General features: G+C 36.0%; 1 protein-coding gene across 2 annotated transcripts in view; it reads left to right on the top strand.

Moving 5' to 3' along the window:
- LOC120767562 (rap1 GTPase-activating protein 1) overlaps nt 1-17,819 on the top strand; it is a 124,969-nt gene extending 107,150 nt beyond the window's left edge. For both annotated transcript variants that reach the window (XM_040093698.1, XM_040093699.1), the window contains exons 2-4: nt 13,128-14,840; nt 14,915-15,418; nt 15,484-17,819. In XM_040093698.1, coding sequence (XP_039949632.1) covers nt 13,128-14,840; nt 14,915-15,418; nt 15,484-15,639 — 2,373 coding nt within the window. In that variant the 3' untranslated portion in view covers nt 15,640-17,819. The remainder of the gene's footprint in view (nt 1-13,127; nt 14,841-14,914; nt 15,419-15,483) is intronic.
- The last annotated feature ends 955 nt before the right edge of the window (nt 17,820-18,774 follow it).

Here is an 18,774-nt window from a genome sequence, read left to right as displayed (position 1 = left end):
TTTTTTAATTAAAAAAAATTTTAATTTTTTAATTTTTTTTTTTCAATTTTTTTAAATTTAAATTGAAAAAAAAGATATAAATTTCTTGCTTATATTTTATTTCTTGATTTCGCTAATAATTTAATTTTTTTTAAATATTTTTTTCAACTTATTTTTCATCTAAACTTCCCAAACAAGTTCCGCAAACAACACACTAATAATTAAAAAGTCTGTAAAGAGAGTAATTAAAGTAAAACGACTCTATTATGCAAAATCGCTCTTCCTATGACTCCAAATTAACATTTAATATCATAAACAGTTTATGTTTTCGAACAAAATTTCAACACATTTCACAACATTTCATACTAACCACACATTAAGCAGTTGGCACACACATAACTAGCAAATGCTACATTACACAGTTTGCTATTTAAATATTATTATTACGCATAATATAATATTATATTATACATAGACTATTGCTAAACCACGAAAATTACTCGCCAAAGCTAATCCAAAATAATGCCGCCGAGTGCTTTGTGGTGTTGTGGCTTAATCTCTCATTTCACTTTACTCCACTTTATTTGGCGACCAAATGCCCACAAATCGTTAAAGGGGAGCGATAAACAGTTGTAAATCTCGCCGCTGCTAGAGAGCGCAAAGGCGCGGTGAGGTGTGGGGGTACCGTTTGTGCATTTAAAATTAGTCACACAGTGCACTCAACAACTGTGTGGTGGTATATGTGACACAAGGGAGGCACGAAATAATGCGAGATAAGTTACTTGGACTTTTGCTGCGTGTGTTTTCCGCAATATTTCAGCGAATTCCGCTAATGCCACCAGCGCTGGTAGGGTGTTTTTGTAAATACTATTGCGCCGATGTCGCAATTTTCATACATTTTTAAATAGAGCAAATACGAACGGCGCTGGCAATATGCTTTTGCGCCTTTTCGCTCTTGATTTCGAGTGAAATTTTGCTTCTTCAATTATTGCGCTTGATGTTTGGCGCACAGCTGGAAGTTATTTTTGTGGCAAGCGCAAGCCACAAGCGAGTAGTGCCACTTTGCAGCGATATTCGCAGTCACTGCGTATTTAATATTTATTTCAGCCTTGTGACCGCAAGCGACAATGTTGTAATTACAACAAAAAGCAAAAAGTAGCGCTGTCGCATATTAAGACGTCGTTTGTAGCGCGTTTTTAGGCGCATTCAGTTTACTTTTTGAATGAAATTTTCAGTGTTTTGAAACAAAATGCGTTTTTTATTGTTAAAAGTAATTTTAAAAAGTGCATAAGTCAAACTTTTGCACTGTTGCTGCTTCTTTAGACATTTTTTTTGGTTTGAAATTTGTTAAAAAAAATTATTTCTATTGAAAAAAGTTACATTTTGTTGTTAAAACTTTCACGCAGCAACTTTTTATGCTAGACATGTCGTGCTTTGGTCTCCTTTACGTTTCTTCTATAACTTCTGATTCCAATTCGTTTGTTGCACTTCTTAAACTTTTTCGTATATTTTATAGGTAGTAGTACATAATATTTTTAGTGTATTTGTGGCATGTCATGCCTTGGCGGCCGAAAATAGCACACGCTCATAAATCATGTCAGTGCCAACAACTCCAACAACTGTGCCTGTCACTCGTCCAAAATTACTCCTTTTCGGCTGACACTTCTCACGCGAAACTTGCAGGCAAACAACTTTATTTTAGGCGTAAAAAAGAGGCCCACAACGCATTACGAAAGGCACGCACGTGATTACAAATTTTGTTTATTAGTTACTGCCGTTGTGGCAAGCGTGATGTGCGTAATATATTTTTAAAGTTACCAAATGTGTTAGCACTGCATTGAAATAAAAACCAAAAAAAAAGAATAAACAAAAGAAGAGAAGGACTAAATCACGTAATATCTAAAATATATTTTCATATATACATACATATGTCGTCATTTAAAATGCAAAACAACGCAACATCACTTTTCATAAGTTTACAAGCGAAAGAAAAACGATACATAGAAATCACTCACATTGAAACAAAATTTGGGTTTTGGTTATAAAATGATTATATTTTGGTTATAGAACGGTTATATATTGGTTATAAAATGGTTATATATCGGTTATATCTCAGGTATTACATATATGTATTATATATGTTGCAGTGAATCGAAAGCAACAAAAACTCTATTTCGATTTTCTTGATGTTAAGTTGTTTTGCATTTCAGCTGACAATATATATGTAGGTATATCTATTTCTAAGAACGTCTATCATTGAGTTTTGTGACACGTACTAAAAACGCATTCGAATTTCCATTGACGCCTCACCGCCTGCACTTCGAGGCCAACGCTTGCTTAGCTTCTAAGCACATAGTATTACAATTCGGTCATAATTTCCAAAATTATGGCCACCTATAAGGCGTATGCATAAACAAAATAAAGAAATATGATACCCAGTGGTAGGTGTAGTGGCTACAAAATGAGTTCGAACAGCTGCATAGAAAACTAGTTGTGGAGAGTAATGTAAGTAGAGTTTTGATGCGTGTGGAGAAAAGTATTAAGAGGTTAAAGTAACAGGAATATAAAGCAAGCTAATTGATTAGGCTTAAATTTTTAGTAAAAATATAAAATTTTGTAAAATATCCTAACATGAAAAGCTGAAAACCTTTGACAATCGAAAAACTAACGCTTGATGACTATTTGGAAGTATTCTGAGAACTATTTTCAAAGAAATTGTGAAGACATAAAGCTAGAGTGCGAGCTAATGGAGCATTGAACTGAACAAGAGTAAAATATTTGTCAACATATTCCATTACCAAAAGCTGAAAACATTAGATGAATGAAAAGCTTGCTCTCGGATTGCTCTGAGAACTTCTATGGAAAATATGCTGATGCATGAAAGAGAGAGATAGCAAGGGATAATTAAGCATTGTAATGAACAATTTGATATAATTTTCCAACAATTTGAAAATTTAAAAGCTGAAACTTTTAGACAGGCGAGAAAAAAAGCGCTTGACTAACACCACAGACTTATCATGAAATAAAGTAAAAATGTAAAGTAAAAGAGATACTAAAGACTCAGCAATGACAACATGAGGGTAAGAGCTCTTTTGTTTCATATATATCTCTCTCTCTGGCTTAAATAAGTACCGAACAGAAATTTTATACAACTTTCTGTATTCTTTGTGACGCTCATCTCGACTAGTCCAGCATTCATACGTCGCTAGTGCATTTTACACGTGGTTATCAACTGAAACATGAGGTTCACATGCGTAAGTGAGTGTGTATGAGCGCATCATTTCAATGCACGAAAATAAATCGATGCGCTCTGAATGAATATGTATATTGTGAGAAGCCTATGCTCATGCATATTTATGTCGATGAGTTGCTCGTTTATATCGCCCCCACGCCGAGAGAGAGAGGGTGTGCAGTGTACGCTGTGGTGCAGTCACATTTTTATGGCACATGTCTGAGTACCGTGACTGAATGTCAATGTGTCGCTGCCTTCCTCAGTACGCAAGCCTACAATTTACCGTTACTGCAATGCCTTGCCGCTATTGCAGCTTCATTGCTGTCATTGCTTGTCGTCTTGCGTTGCATTTGCGCCCATTTTCATGTGCGTATCACTCAACAACTCGCAGCGCGGCGCATTGATCCACAAAATGATATGGAGTGACGAGGGCAGCAGCGACAACTCAGAAGCAGTAGCACCGACATTAAAATAGCGAAGCAGTCAAATCGCTCAAAGCGCCCAAAGCAGCATTGCCAATGTCATTTACATTTAATTTTAGACTTGCTTTAGGTCCACTCTTTGTAGGGTTGCACCCACGTCACCACACACTTGATCTTCCACCTTTCAACTCCTTCATGGAAGTGCATATTCTTTTTGGTGTTTTATTCATTTTTATTTTTATTTAAATTTTTTGCTTTTTCAAAATCCAGAGCACAACAATGTAAGCCACCCCATCGTCGCCGCTGACATTTGTTCGCAGTGCGACATTTGTAATCGCATGCTCCCAAAATGAATTTTAATGTATGTAAATAAAATCGTACTGATTTCGTATGCACTCGTTTAATACTCGCTTCGATCGTGTACCGACCCTTCTTTCACGCGTTGCTTTCATCCTTTTGTGTCTGCGACAGGGTGTCACATATGTGATACATTCCAAGTGTCAGGGATTAATGAGCATTTTTTTACTTGCGCGTCCTTCAAGCGGCTGTTGACTTTTGTTGACTTAGAATCCGTCTATTCATCAAGCCACATAGTGCTGTGGAAATACATCCCGTTGTGTAATTGTGCAGCTTTTGTTTATTGACGGTTGTAAAATCGTTGTTAAAGTGACTCGATGTTATGTTCCGACTTTAGTGAGCTTTTCAATTTTGACTTTTTTACGCCTTAATGCATTTTCGGGGTTGATTTTGAGGTTTGTGCAGGCTAATTGTAATATAAAGTTAGAGTAGACGCACGTTTTTGTTAATTTTAGTATTGAATTCATGAATTTTGTTTAAATAAAAGTGTCGTTGTTGAGTAGGATGTCAAATGAGATGCCAAAAGATTTCTGCGTCAAATAAAAGCTTTGTAGAGAAAAACACTTTGAGGATTGAAACAAAAAATTATTTAATAACAACAATATTAATAACTTAGTTTTACGAATATTTTACCTAAAGTACATAAAACCCCAGCAGTTTGAAAGCTTTCAAGCTTTTAACGTCCGACAAGCTTTTGAAAAATTTTAAATGATAAACTTTTTGAGCTCAATAATACATTAAACGCTCTCGTGGAGAGAGAAAAATTCAGAAAATATTTCTTGCTACTACCGCAACATTCTTTTAAAAACAATATGAAACTTTTGTACATGGAAAAATGGTGGATTAAGTAGTAAAATAACTGTAAAAAATAACGACGACAACAATAATAGTAGTAATACGTTTTTTTTCGATTTTTATCAAATCAATGAACATTTTTGGGAGCTTAAAGCTCTAAGTTGACATAAAAGCTTTTTATTAATAAAAGTTTTCAGAAGTTTAATCAAGAAATAATTATTGCATAACAACAATATTAATAATAATAAAAGATTTTTCCCGTTTTAATATATGCATACCATACAAAAGTTCCTAGAAGCTTAAAAGCTCTTAAATTTAAAACCCCGAACAAGTTTTTTAAATGTTTTTTCCTTCATTTGTTTGATCAAAAACAAAACATTTTACTGAAGCTGAAAAGCTCACAAGTTTGAAACCCTGAACGAGCTTTTAAAGCTACAGCTTTTTTTAAATTCAATATGAAAAAATTGGTAGATAAAGAAAGAAAATTACCGTTAAGCCACAACAACAATAACAATTGTAATAACATGTTTTTTTACCGATTTTTATCAAACCAATAAAAGCTCGTAGCAGCTTAAAGCTTTAAGCTGACATAAAAGCTTTTTATTTATAATAGTTTCCAAGATTTAAATCTAAAAATAATTATTTAACAATAAATAGTTTTTCGCTTTTATTTGAACCATATAAAATTTACTAGAAGCTTAAAAGCTCAAAAGTTTAATACCCTGAACGAGCTTTTGAACATTTTTTTATTTATTGCCTGATCAAATTTTAAAATATTTTAGAAGCTTAAAAGCTCATAAGCTCAATATCCTTAAGGAGCTTTTGAAATGTTTTTCTTTATTTGTTATACCAAACATAAAAGATAATTTTTGAAAAATGCTTCCAAACAAAAAAAAAAGGTTTATAATTTTGGTACAAAGTTTTATAATTCTTTACAAATATTGTACATATAATTTTAATTTTCCTAAATCTTCTCCATTTGCGAAAAGCGAAACTATTACATGCTTTCTGGGCGCCTTTATCCACATTAACTTTAACTGGCAATAGAATTTAATAAGATTACATCTAATATGAGCTTAAAAGCTCTCATATTTTCTTCATTTCATTTCTGGTATTGGATATCTCTTTACTGATTTTAAAACGGAATTCGTCGTTGAAATATAATTATTGAGTTCATTTTTTGTTCTTGTAAGCCAAATTTTCTTGTTTGTCACCAACGCATCAGGTTAAGCATTAGACAATATACCGTTATGCTGCTTTTTCTCTGCAGCCTCTGCTGCTTAGACCTATTACCCACTTTCCTAATTTTTAACGCTCTTCATGCTTCAAGTGGGTTAAAACCGGTTTTACGCTTCGTTTTCGGCATTGCGTCAAAATAATGTCGTTCGTCATGGACCACTTTCCACAGCGACGTCTGCTGCTAACGCCGCAAACAATGATTTGTTGCGTTTGATGGCAACGCTTGCGACTTATTGCCTTTATTTTGAGGTAAATTACGGTGACGACGATGAAGATGATTCTGCAGCGCGTCTTACTGGTCCATTTCTCGTTTTCTGCTCGTCACTTCTTGTTCTGGCGCGCTTAACTGCCGCAACGAAAGCGTTTAAGCGGCTTTAACGCTAAATTGGCACACGCTGCTGTGTCGCCAGCTTTGATATGGCAAAACACACCTTTCTTCAATATCGTGTGCGTTGACCAACGACAACAACAACAGCAACAGTTGCTTAAATGTTTAATGCTGTTCATGTGTGTCCGAGTTTCTGGAGCACGAGATTCATATGCGCAGCACACAGCTTTCGCCGGCATCTTTGCCATAAGCGCCAAGCTTTTGTTTGCCTTGCCACAAGTGAAGATTAATGCGAAGAATAATGCGTTTTTAAAATGCTAATTTAAAAGTAATTGTCTTGTTTTTTAAAGCGGTATGGAAGGAAGTATACAGACATACTTCGATATGAGAGTACAGCTGCTTAGTAGAGTTGTCAGCGCGCGGCTTTTTGTGGCGGAAAAGTAAAGACTAAGCCAAGTACTTACACATACTTATATGTACGTATGTTTTTACTTATGTATATGTGAGCGTCGATGTACATATTAACAACATAACGGAAGTATTTAAGCAGTAATTTTAACAAATTGCCAGCAGCCATAGACCGACATATGCGATGATTTGCTTTAATTTCGCCAATTACGCGAAAGTTGGAATAATTTCTGATTTTAAAAAATGTACATACATATGTATAAACATATATAGGCATCACGATATTGCCTCATTATAGCAAATTTTCAGCAATTTCGAAACCAAGTCTGCGCATAATTCCTAATTGTCGGCGATTTAGGCCTAATTTGCCGCACTTTCTACAAAGCCTAGAAAGTTTTCGCGCTTAAAAGTAGGGCCCACATATTTTCATAAATACATTCCATCTTAACTGAGTTTAACATACTGGCAACCCATCGCAATTGTCAGCTGTCACTTGAGCAGTCAGCCAGCCTCAGCCATTTAACTGTGCATTTAGTTTTGCCCAATGCCCTGTGGCACTACACAAAACCCTTATTAAATTGCCTGGCGCTAATTGTGAGGGTCTCCCTGTCACAACAACAAATTACGAAAAGAACAACGCAGCAATAAATAGAAATAAACACATCATCAAAACTTTTACTTCATCAGCGTTATCAACTGCATCGCTCCCTTATCTATTATCTGGGTTTGTCTGAAATTTCATTTCGTTTACTAATTCGAAAGTCGTTGCGATGGTGGGTAAATTGGTGAATTTGATGACTCATGCACTCGTGCCCCACTCGTTAGCTAGGGTAGACAATAAAACGCCTCTTCATTACCACACGCTGATGGCGGTGGCAAACAAAAAAAGTTCAACCCCAGCGAAAAGCGAAAGTGCAGCAACACCAACAACAATGATGATTTTGTTTTTGTTTAGAGGTTTTCTTTGTCCGCAGTTAGATTGGTGTGGGTGTGATACGGCCTGGTGCAATTATTTGTGTTTCGGCTTAAAACTTTCGAGCGACAAATAAGTATATAAAAATGTTGCCATTGATAGCGGCTGTGCTACAAGTGCAGTAGAGAGTGAATCATTGCTCATACTTAGAATAGACAATGCAGAATTTGAGTCGAAAAATTTAAATTTACTTGAGAAACCAATAACTATGTTATTCAGTTGAATTTAAGGCAAGTGGCTATCATCTAACTGGTAAAAATTTCTAGATTCTATTGAATATGCCAGTTATTGCATTTATACCAATTTTATGTTCAATTCGTCACTCTTCCAGATCTCGAAAAAATTTGGACATCGTATACTACTCTTTTAGTTCAATGTACACTTAAACTTTTTTAGACCAGTTAGCTTACTATTAAAAATTTAAATTTTTATATGTGAAAGCAGCAATTATTGAATTTAAAACAAAATAATATGCACATACTTTACCAACTGGTCTAAAATATTCTTACTATACTTTTATGCCAGTTATAAAAATTTTATACCAGTTTTATGATCCCTTTAGCGCGTTCGCCAAGGTCTTGGACAAAGAATGACATTGTATGAAAATTTTGAGGTTCGACCAAAACTTAAGCTCTTTTAGACCAGATAAGATTTTAAATTTTAGATGCAAATGCAACGACTGTCGCATTTAATATAAAATATTATGAACATACCTTGTCAACTGGCCTAAAATATTCAAATGTGTACTTTTATACCATTTATTGTGTTTATGCCAGTGGTTTCTTGATTCACCGGAGCTAATGGTATTGAAGAAATAATGACATTATATAAAAAATTTAAAGTCAAATCGAAATGTAAGCTTTCTTAGACCAGCTAGCTATTAGCTATCGAAAAAATTTACATTTAATCATATTGAAAGCAGAAACTAGTGCATTTGATACAAAATATTTTGGATCTTCCTCACGGACTGTTATAAAATCTCGATATTATTTTTATGCCAGTTATGCCACTTTTATACCAGTTCTTTGTGAAAGCGAAAAGTAATGCTTTTGTTTTAAAATAGTTTGAACGCTCCTCACGAACTGATGCCTCGATGTTATTTTTATACCAGTTATAAAATTTTTATACCAGTTTTTTGTTAGTCTCAACAGGTTTCAAGATTTCGAGGAAATATACACGTTATACAAAACTATTGTCTTTCAATCAAAGCTGATAATTTTTTAGACCAGTTAGCTCATTCGCCATCAAAAGTTTCAGTTTTATAGTTATAAACAAACTATTTCGGAACTTAGAGCAAAACCACATATGTACTTTACCAATATAATATATCCAATTTTGAAAATATATTTTTTATACCAGTTTTGTAGTTATAAGTAAACTATTTCTGAACTTAGAGCAAAACCACATATGTACTTTACCAATATAATATATAAAATTTTGAAAATATATTTTTTATACCAGTTATTGCATTGACACCTTTTGTTTGCTCGATTCGCCATGTTTCAAGGTAACGAAAATACAAATACATTTAGCTTAATTTTCGCTAAAACAGCACAAGGATTGCATTTATACCAGTTTGTTTTTCTATTAAACACTCATCAAGGTGCCTAAAAATGAAGACCAGTTAATTGCATTTTCGTGAAGATAACAAAAGCAATGATATTTACCCAAAGCTTGCACGGTTTTAGACCAGTTGGCGCATTAGCCATTGCTTATTGTCCATTTAAATATTCTCTTTTTGACCTAAATTGATTGTAAGTGACTTTTTCAGAGTTAAAGCGTTAGGAAATAATATTTTTAATTTTTTTTTATTCATATGGTAATATTGTATTCTATTCATATATTTTCGATCATTTACTATTTTCGAAACTATTATTGAGAGATCATTCGATATGAATTAATTATATATTCAGCAATGGATTTTCACACGCTCACAGCGCTGGCGCGGCAACAGCGGACGCCGTCAAACAGTTTGTTGGACGTTGTCAGTATTTGTATGTCTATTAGCTTTTATAATTTGTAAGTCATTTGTAGAGTGACACGATTTTAGTGATTGTCAATAGTTTTAGTAGATAGACTATATAAATAGTTATGGAAATTTTGTATGTAAATGAAGTGGTTTTCGAAGACCAAAAAATAAATATCTGTATGAAAATTTTGCTTTTGCATATATATTTACATTTATACATATATGTAGAGATACTCATATACATTTATACATACACACATGTATATATTCTACATTTGAGCTCCAAAAATGAACTTTAATCAAAAATTCATGAGAAATACAAAAATAATGTTGCCACACTTGCCGCTTGAAGACCCAAAGAAACCATTGAAGTTTTGCAGCGAATACAAAAAATTTGCTTAAACATAAAAAAAGTATAAAAAAACTTTTTTTTCACTGTCAGCATTTGTTACCATCATTCAGGAAAGTGTTACTTACATACAACTTTTGTATATATTGACAAAATTACTACATATGTACATAAGCATGTACCAATGCCATGTCGTTGTACTTATTCCTAGGAAATCAAAAAATTACATTCACAACGCCAACAAAAAAGCCACCAATTGGGGAGCACTTCTTGGAATTCGCCGGGTGTTGTGCGAAGTTTGTCTGCGCGCCACTGTGTGTTTTGGAAAATGGCCAAATGTGGACATAATCCCAACTGAAATACATAACTACATACATAAGTATGTTTGTGTTAACACTTATATATGTGTGTGTGCCGAAATATTCTTGTGTCTGTGGGGCGCGTTGAACTCAAATGAGCCACAAAGAAAGCGCCAAAAGGCAAGAAATGTTGCAGCGGTTGGTTGTATGTACATACATATATGCTTATGTATACCTGAGGGGTACAAATGTAGTTTTGTATATGTATATAAATATTTATATGCATATATATATATATACATATCCATATCCGATCGGTACTGGCTCTATATTTTGTTGGCGTTCTTTGAAGCAAAGTCAATTGCAATTCGGCATTTAGACTCACACATTCATTTGTGTATACATACACATATGTACATTAGATCAGGTCGATTTTTTTTCTATGAAATCTCGTATGCGGGAATTGTTCTACGCATTATTCTGAACAGCTTTGCCTAAGATACTATGGGTCTAGAATCGGTTTCGAGCCAACGATTTTAAGGCGAAGTTTAAAAAATCTGAAAAATCGGTTGTATGGCAGTGGTGTAGTAGTTTGATCTGACCGATTCCGACAACTGATCAATGGGATGTCTAAATGAATCCATGTATTAAATTTTTTCGGATATCTCAAAAACTGTCGAACAAATTTTATGCTCCCTGAAAATCTTTGCCTTAAATATGGCTGTCTCGAAATATTTCCATATATTTCTGTTGCTGTCGTAGGTTGCTTTCGGTTAAACGTAAACATTTTATAAGCAATTTTTCAGCTTATTGCCAAATCCTTCCGTTTGCAGTTAAGCGCTTAGCTATTATTGTTACCATAACATACATACATATGTATGTAGTACATTAGGGTGATTCTTAATTGACAATTTTTATTTCAATTTTTTAAACCGTATTTGTCTACCACATTAACCTGCCTAAACTAATACTTAATTAAATTATTGTTAATTTGAAGCTCTTTTTTGAAATTTTAGAATTTTAATGACCACCCTAGTATACACAAATATTTTACCGTTATTAACTGTAGTCAACCAAAATGTAAATTTCAAACTTATTTGAAATTCTAAAATTTTAAGGACTACCCTATTATGCATAAATATTTAACCGTTACTTGCTATATTAGGACAACAAAAATGTTAATTGAAATGTATTTGAAATTTGCCACTTTTAAGGATCACCCTGGTATACACCGTTTACTATTTTCGGTCAACAAAAATGTTAATTTGAAATTAATTTGAAATTTGAAACTTTAAGGACCAACCTAGTATGCATAAATATTTAACCGTTATTTACTATTTTTGGTCAATAAAATGTTAACTTGAAGCTTTTTTTAAAATTTGTTACTTTTAAGGACCACCCTAGTGTACATAAATATTTGCGTAAGCTAACAGATATTCATATTTTGCAACAATAATCATTAACCTCGCAAATATTTTGCCATGTGTGTCGCCATTTTCTACATTATTGTTTGGCGCGCAAGCACACACACATACACGCATACCGGCTTTTACGAAATTGGCGTGAGCGCTGTCATTTCCTAGCGCTTAAACTGCAAGCATAGCGAAGGCACTGTCACTAACTGCCACTACCACGGCCGCTAAATGCTTCTGCTGCTCTTCAACGCATAATTTACCTATTCCTTAATGCTTTTCCGCACATAGCCGACCCTGCAACGCACGCCTGTTCGGGCAAGCAATATAAATTCACTATTTACACGCGTACAAATGTAAATTATACACGTGTGTGTGTTTTAGTTGCATGTATTCGTGTAAATGTGTTTGTATTCGTGGCATACTGCGCGCTTGTTCGAAATGATAAATGACATACCTACATATGAACGACAGCACATCCGACCGCACAGCGTTGTATTTGTAGACTCTTCAGCTCCCGCCATCCTGCGTTCATGTATTTATATCGTTGCGTACATATCGATAAATATATATATATATATATATGACACTGCAATCAAATAATGTTGCCTTAATGTCTGCTGCCCACAGCGCTGGCCTGTCATGTCGCCACGGCGGCGTATTCAACTCAGAGCGCCGCTTGTTCGCCCACGTCTCATTTCCTGTGCTCTTTGGAATAGTAATCGTATGCAAATAATCATTACATTGGCTTAAACGACTCACATAGTTTTGTTGGGTTGAAGCACTGATTGCCCCAGTCGCACTTTTTCGTAAGCAGTCTGAGGTCTTTAGAGCTTGCGATCGGTTATGAGCTATGTAGGTGATATATATTTCATGCAGTTTTTAGGAACTTAACGGAAAAAGTTCCGCGATGTTCGATTTTACGTTTTCTGAGTGAACAAGGGATTCATAACGCCGAGAGCTGTACTTTCAGGGATCTTAACCTGTTCGGAACGGTGTGTAGCAAATTAGCTTGGTCTTCCTTGGAACAAAATCTAGTAGCAGGGTTGCTTTATATACTCCTGATCCTGATCAAATTAGCTTTGTCTTTCTTGGAACAAAGTCTTGTAGCAGGGTTGCTTTATATACTCCTGATCCGTGCTGACGTTGAGTTCAAACCGGTTCCGAAAGTATTTTACTGCCTTATCTGTAAATGAGGCAAATACGCACGGCGCTTGCATACTACGAACCAATGACATTAACAGCACTTAGCGCAAGTTCTTGTAGAATGCTTAGACAGCCAAATCAATGTCTCAATAACAAAAAACTTTTTAAATATTTACCAAAAATAATACTCATGAAATTCCTTTTCCTTCTTACTTGCAGACGCACCATCGCAATTCGAATGACGAACGTGTACCACATCCGCATGAAGGCAGTCAATCTGGCAACTTCACCCACCACAATGGTCTGCAACACTCCGGCTCGCGCTCTACACTGCGACATTCAATGTCTACGACAGCCGCGAATTCTACACCCGCTTCACCACAACTAAGTGGCATTGGTGGCCCGGTTTCAGGCACTGGCAATGGTGTTGGCGTTGCCAATCAATTACTCTCCAATGGCCAGCATTATCAGTCACAATCGTCGGTATCTTCACAGACTTCACAGTCGTCGATTGTGTCCACCATACCTGCCTCACAACGTCTGCTGGAGGATGCGCTCGCCAAGAACGCACCATATCCGATGATTATTTTACCATTGAACGGCGGCTACTGGGTGGATGGCACCGAGCATGAGTGTTCATTTGATGCGCGCGGCAATCCGATGTTGCCGCAAACAACCTGGATGGCCAAATTCGAGACAGACGACACGGCAAAGTGCTATCGTCGTTTCTATGCGGCGCGCGAACATTCGAATCTTGTGGGTCAAGATGATGTATTTGGACCGATATTGATTTCCATCAAAACGGAGAATGTAGCAAATCAAGAACATGCACGCATACTGTTGCGCCTACGTACCGGTACCATGCATGAACTAATACCGATGTCGTGTATGGCACCCAATCCGACACCTGGTAAAATTGTGCGCCTGTTGAATGAGCAAATTACGGTGGAGAATTTTGTACCCATGTTATGTTCGAAGGCATCACAATTGATTGCCGCCTATGATGAGCATGTATTGGTTTCGAATTTTAAATTCGGTGTGCTTTACCAAAGATATGGACAAACCACGGAGGAGGAACTCTTTAGCAACAACAATTCATCGCCCGCATTTGAGGAATTCCTAGATGTTTTAGGTCAGCGTATAAAATTGAAGGATCACAAGGGCTATCGCGGTGGTCTGGATATACAGAATGGACACACCGGCGACACCGCCATATATGAGGTGTTCAAGGAACGCGAAATCATGTTTCACGTCTCGACAATGTTACCCTACACTGAGGGCGATCCACAACAGCTGCAGCGCAAACGACATATCGGCAATGATATTGTCGCAATCGTATTCCAGGAATCGAATACGCCATTCTCACCCGACATGATCGCCAGTCACTTTCTACATGCTTTTATCGTAGTACAACCGCTAGAACCAAATACGCCGAATACACGCTACAAGGTCAGTGTGACAGCACGTGACGATGTACCGTTTTTCGGACCAACACTACCCAATCCAGCTGTTTTTCGCAAAGGCCAAGACTTCAAAGAATTTATATTGACCAAACTTATCAATGCTGAGAATGCTTGCTATAAGGCAGAGAAATTCGCGCAATTAGAATTGCGTACGCGTACCTCGCTTCTGCAAAGCCTTGTTGAGGAATTGAAGGAGAAAACGCGCGACTTCTTGGGCACAGATTTCACGAATGGCGTGACTGTCAGCCCAACACCAGAAACACCAAAGTCCGAGAACAGCACAGCCGGTTCGCGTTTCATAGACACGGTCAAGAAAGCGCTAATTTCGCGCGTGCGCTCACAAAGCGTTGATACCGGCAATATGGCGCCAAGCGTTGAGAAATTCAGCGTCTCGACGAAGATGAACTCATCCGCTTCATCGACGACTTCCAAGAAGGACAACAGTCTAACGGAGACACCGAATTTGAATGTAAGTCTTGCTTGTGTGGTTTTTATAAGAAAACAAAAGTTAATTTCTATTTTTCGCACTCTCTAATTAACTAGGCCTGCAGTCGCACCGCTTCGAAATCTTCCTCGAAATCAAAATCGTCGAATGACTCCACCTCCTCATCGCCGGATATCACCTCACGCGGTCCGCTCAGCAGCAGCAACACCATCAACAACAATAACGCAAATATGGGCGGTGTTGCCACCGCCAAAGACATGCAGAATGGCAATAATGCCTCAGCGCCAGTCAATGGTGGCGCCGGCGTTGCCACCATGTCCGAAACCAGCGATGACTCCAGCTTGAATAGCGTAGATCTCGATCCTATGATGGGTCACATAGATGGCGGCGCCGTATACATTGACAGCGATACCGGACTGGAATCGATGTCCTCCGCCGAAGCCATGTCGTCGACGAAAGCGGCCTGTGCGCTATGTCTGGATGGCTCACAAAGCTTAATGGGCTCATCGCCGAGCAACGAAACAATTGTGATGGTGGAGAATTTGCGTCAGGAGGTCACACGACTCAAATGCGACAAGCTGGATCTGCTGCGACAGAATGTGGTAAGTGGCATGCGCATTTGCGGCAACAAAACAGTTTAGTAAAACTTCTTCTACTCTATCTGCAGACATGTCAGCGCGACATCAAACGTTTGCGTGAGCGCGAACTTTCGCTGCAGGGCGACTTAGCTGCCGCCGGCAAGGAGATACTACGTTTACGCGACCTGCTGAAAGAATATATGCCAGATTCCGCCACAGCGCCACTATCCATCTCACCAATCTAATGGAGCACGCTTGCTGTGTGCTAGTGCGCGCCTGTGTGTGTGTGTTTAGCTGTGTCGGTGTATGTATGTGTGTAGTTATTGTAAGCGTGCATTTGCTAAGCAAATGCCGTTATAATATGGTGCAAGCAGCCGAAATGCATGGGAATCCTTTTGTGCCGTGTCAAACACTCGTGTGGGGAGTTGAGGAGCCGAAGAGCTTGGCTCTTGAAAAAAACATAAAACTAACTGTATTATAGGTATGTGGTAAAAGGTGACAGAAGATGGTCGTAAGCAGTTGATTGCGTGACGAAAACGAAATGGGTTAATTCAACACAAACACAAAAAGTTACACCAAAAATTTAATTTAAGTATATTTAAAGCAAAAATATTAATATTAAATAACAGCTGTATTTAAAAGTAGGAAAATGTATGCAGAAACTAAAAAAAATCTCATGAACACTCAAGCATTATAGTATATAACACACACATATATATGTTTATATACATATGTATATGTTGCACGAAGTAGCCAAGTTGCAGCTTGCAAGTGGCGTTGTTGTATGTAGTGGCATATGCGTCGCATGTGCTCGCTAAAACTGACCGTTAGTTAATGCGCCAAAGCAGTTCGTTAATTTTAGGCACTTTTTGCGCTGCAAACGAAACTTTTTAGATTTATTGTGAACAAAAAAAAATAACAAAACAATTTACGATTTATTGTGAACAAAAAAAAAACAACAACAAAACACTTTACGATTTACTCTTTGGTCAATTAATGCAATGAAATCATATTAATTTTTTAACTGTAATTTTTTTTTTTTAATTTTATTCACACTTTTTTATAATTAAAAAATAAATGCTGAGAATTAGTAGCGAGTAATGCAAATTTTACAACAACAAAAAAAAAAAAATTAAATTGAAATAAAATTTAAAATATTAAAATAAAATTTAAAATATTAAAATAAAACATAAAAATCGCGCAAGCAATGATTTATACCAATGAACGAGCGTTTATGTTTACACTATTTCACTACAAATACAAATATAAGTAATTTTAAGTTTTTTTTTTATATAAACACATAAGCATTGAATTATTAAGTTTATTAATTAACAAAAACAATTTCAATTTCACACATACTTACGTTTAAGTTACTAAATCTAACAAGACACACAGTGTTTAGCGCAAGCTTAAGCACTCGTTTGTGCGCCACTGTAAAGTTAAACGCTATAATTTTACATTTTTAATATAAAACGGCGCTGTAAATATTTTACTATATTTTATTTATATAAATTTAAAGCTAAACTTTCTTTTTAAATACAACAAATAAGTTAGTACAAGCGCACGCTTTGCAAGGTTAAAGACGTACCGTTACTGCAAGTTGTTAAACTTTAAATACAACAACAAATATTGTAGTGTTTAAAGCAAAAAAAATTTAATAGCACATGTGTCTGTGTGTGTGTGTGGCGTGGCAGGTGCCTTAAGTGCACTCTGCCTCGTCACCAACACACAAACAAACTCAATTAGAAGTTAGCAATTTGAGTCACAAATCATAATGTTGTAGCAAAAGAGTTTAAATACATATTTAGTGCAAAGTAATTATAAAGCATAAAACAAAAAAAAATTACTCACGTTCAAGTTGAAACATTTATATACATGTGTATGTAAACTTATTAAAATTTACCTATTAGTAGCGAGCGTTAGCTATACATACTATATACATACATATATGTATATATGTACTATATACATATGTATATGTATATGTATGTACTATATACATGCATGTATATATACACATATATACGTGCATATATTTATTTGTGTATATAGTATATCACAGTTTTTTCTCTTTTGGTTTTGTTAAAAGATATTTTTTATTTTTTTTTTGTTTGAAGAAATACTAAAATATACATAATATATATACATGCAAAAAGAAAAAAGCAGAAATTTGTGTGTTTTGTTAATGAAGTGAGCGCGGATTTACGCAAATGTACGAGCAAAGTCGCAAATCTATGTTATCATTACTTACGTATGTGTGTATGTTCGTGCGGTGTATACTCGCCAACTACTACATCTAAGGTCTAGCAATTCATAATCTACAATATTAAAAAAACAAAAACAAAAAAACAACAACAAATCTACAAATGTACTTCTGAGCATTGAATAACATTCAGCACTTACATAAATACATGAAATTATTATATGAATAAATGAAATATTATTGAAAAAAAACACTAAAAATAAATAAATAAAAATGTGTAGTTATTTATGTGTTAGGTAGTGTGAGCACTAATTGCTGGATATTTCAGAATCTAGAGTGCGTCATAATCAATCGCAACAATTTTCACTAGGGTCTTTTTTGAGACAGCTGGTGGCTCTACTTGAAAATGTCTGCAAATGATGTCTATATTATGATACACAATTAATTTTCATAAACATTAGTTGATTACATATTTAAAAAAGTTGCAACCTTACTTTCCACTTCTGGGTTTCAAAATTTATCAAGTTTGATATCCATATTGGACCAACATAAATATTTTATACATTTTATATTATTAAATTTTTTAAGTGGATGGCAACACTTTTATCGATTGACTATAATTCTTCTTTTTTGTTGGCGTAGACACTGCTGAAGCGCTCATACCTGAGTTTACCTCAGCGCGCCAGTCGTTCTTTCTTTTTCCTGCTGTTGTTATTGTAGCGGAAGTATTTCGCCGAGTTGACAGTCCTTGGCCGGATAAAAATTCGGGTCCGTTCCGGTAACGTAAACCCGACTGTCTTTCTTTTCACTGTTTGGTGCCAATTGGCCAGTACCGGCGGGTACTGCGTCTAATACTCTCAGAACTCAGAGTGTTTTCATCCATTCGAACCACATAACCTAGCCAACATAGCCACTGTCTCTTGATTCGTTGAACTACGTCAATGTTGTCGTTATTCGCCGTTGCCAATGCGTAAAGGACAGTAAAGAATCTTTCGCAGAACTGATCAGATGTTGTTATCGTTCATGCCTCTGCACCATATAGCACGACGGGGGTGATGAGTGACTTGTAGAGATCGGTCTTTACTTCTCAATTGCCTACTCAGTCCGAGGTAGCACTTTCTGGCAAGAGTTATTCTGCGTTGGATTCCGAGGCTGACATTGTTGTTGATGTTAATAC

This window comes from Bactrocera tryoni, chromosome 2 (assembly GCF_016617805.1).
Source record: "Bactrocera tryoni isolate S06 chromosome 2, CSIRO_BtryS06_freeze2, whole genome shotgun sequence".
Taxonomy (NCBI): domain Eukaryota; kingdom Metazoa; phylum Arthropoda; class Insecta; order Diptera; family Tephritidae; genus Bactrocera; species Bactrocera tryoni.
Note: the sequence above shows the minus strand (reverse complement) of the source record. Positions and strands in the feature narration are given on the sequence as shown.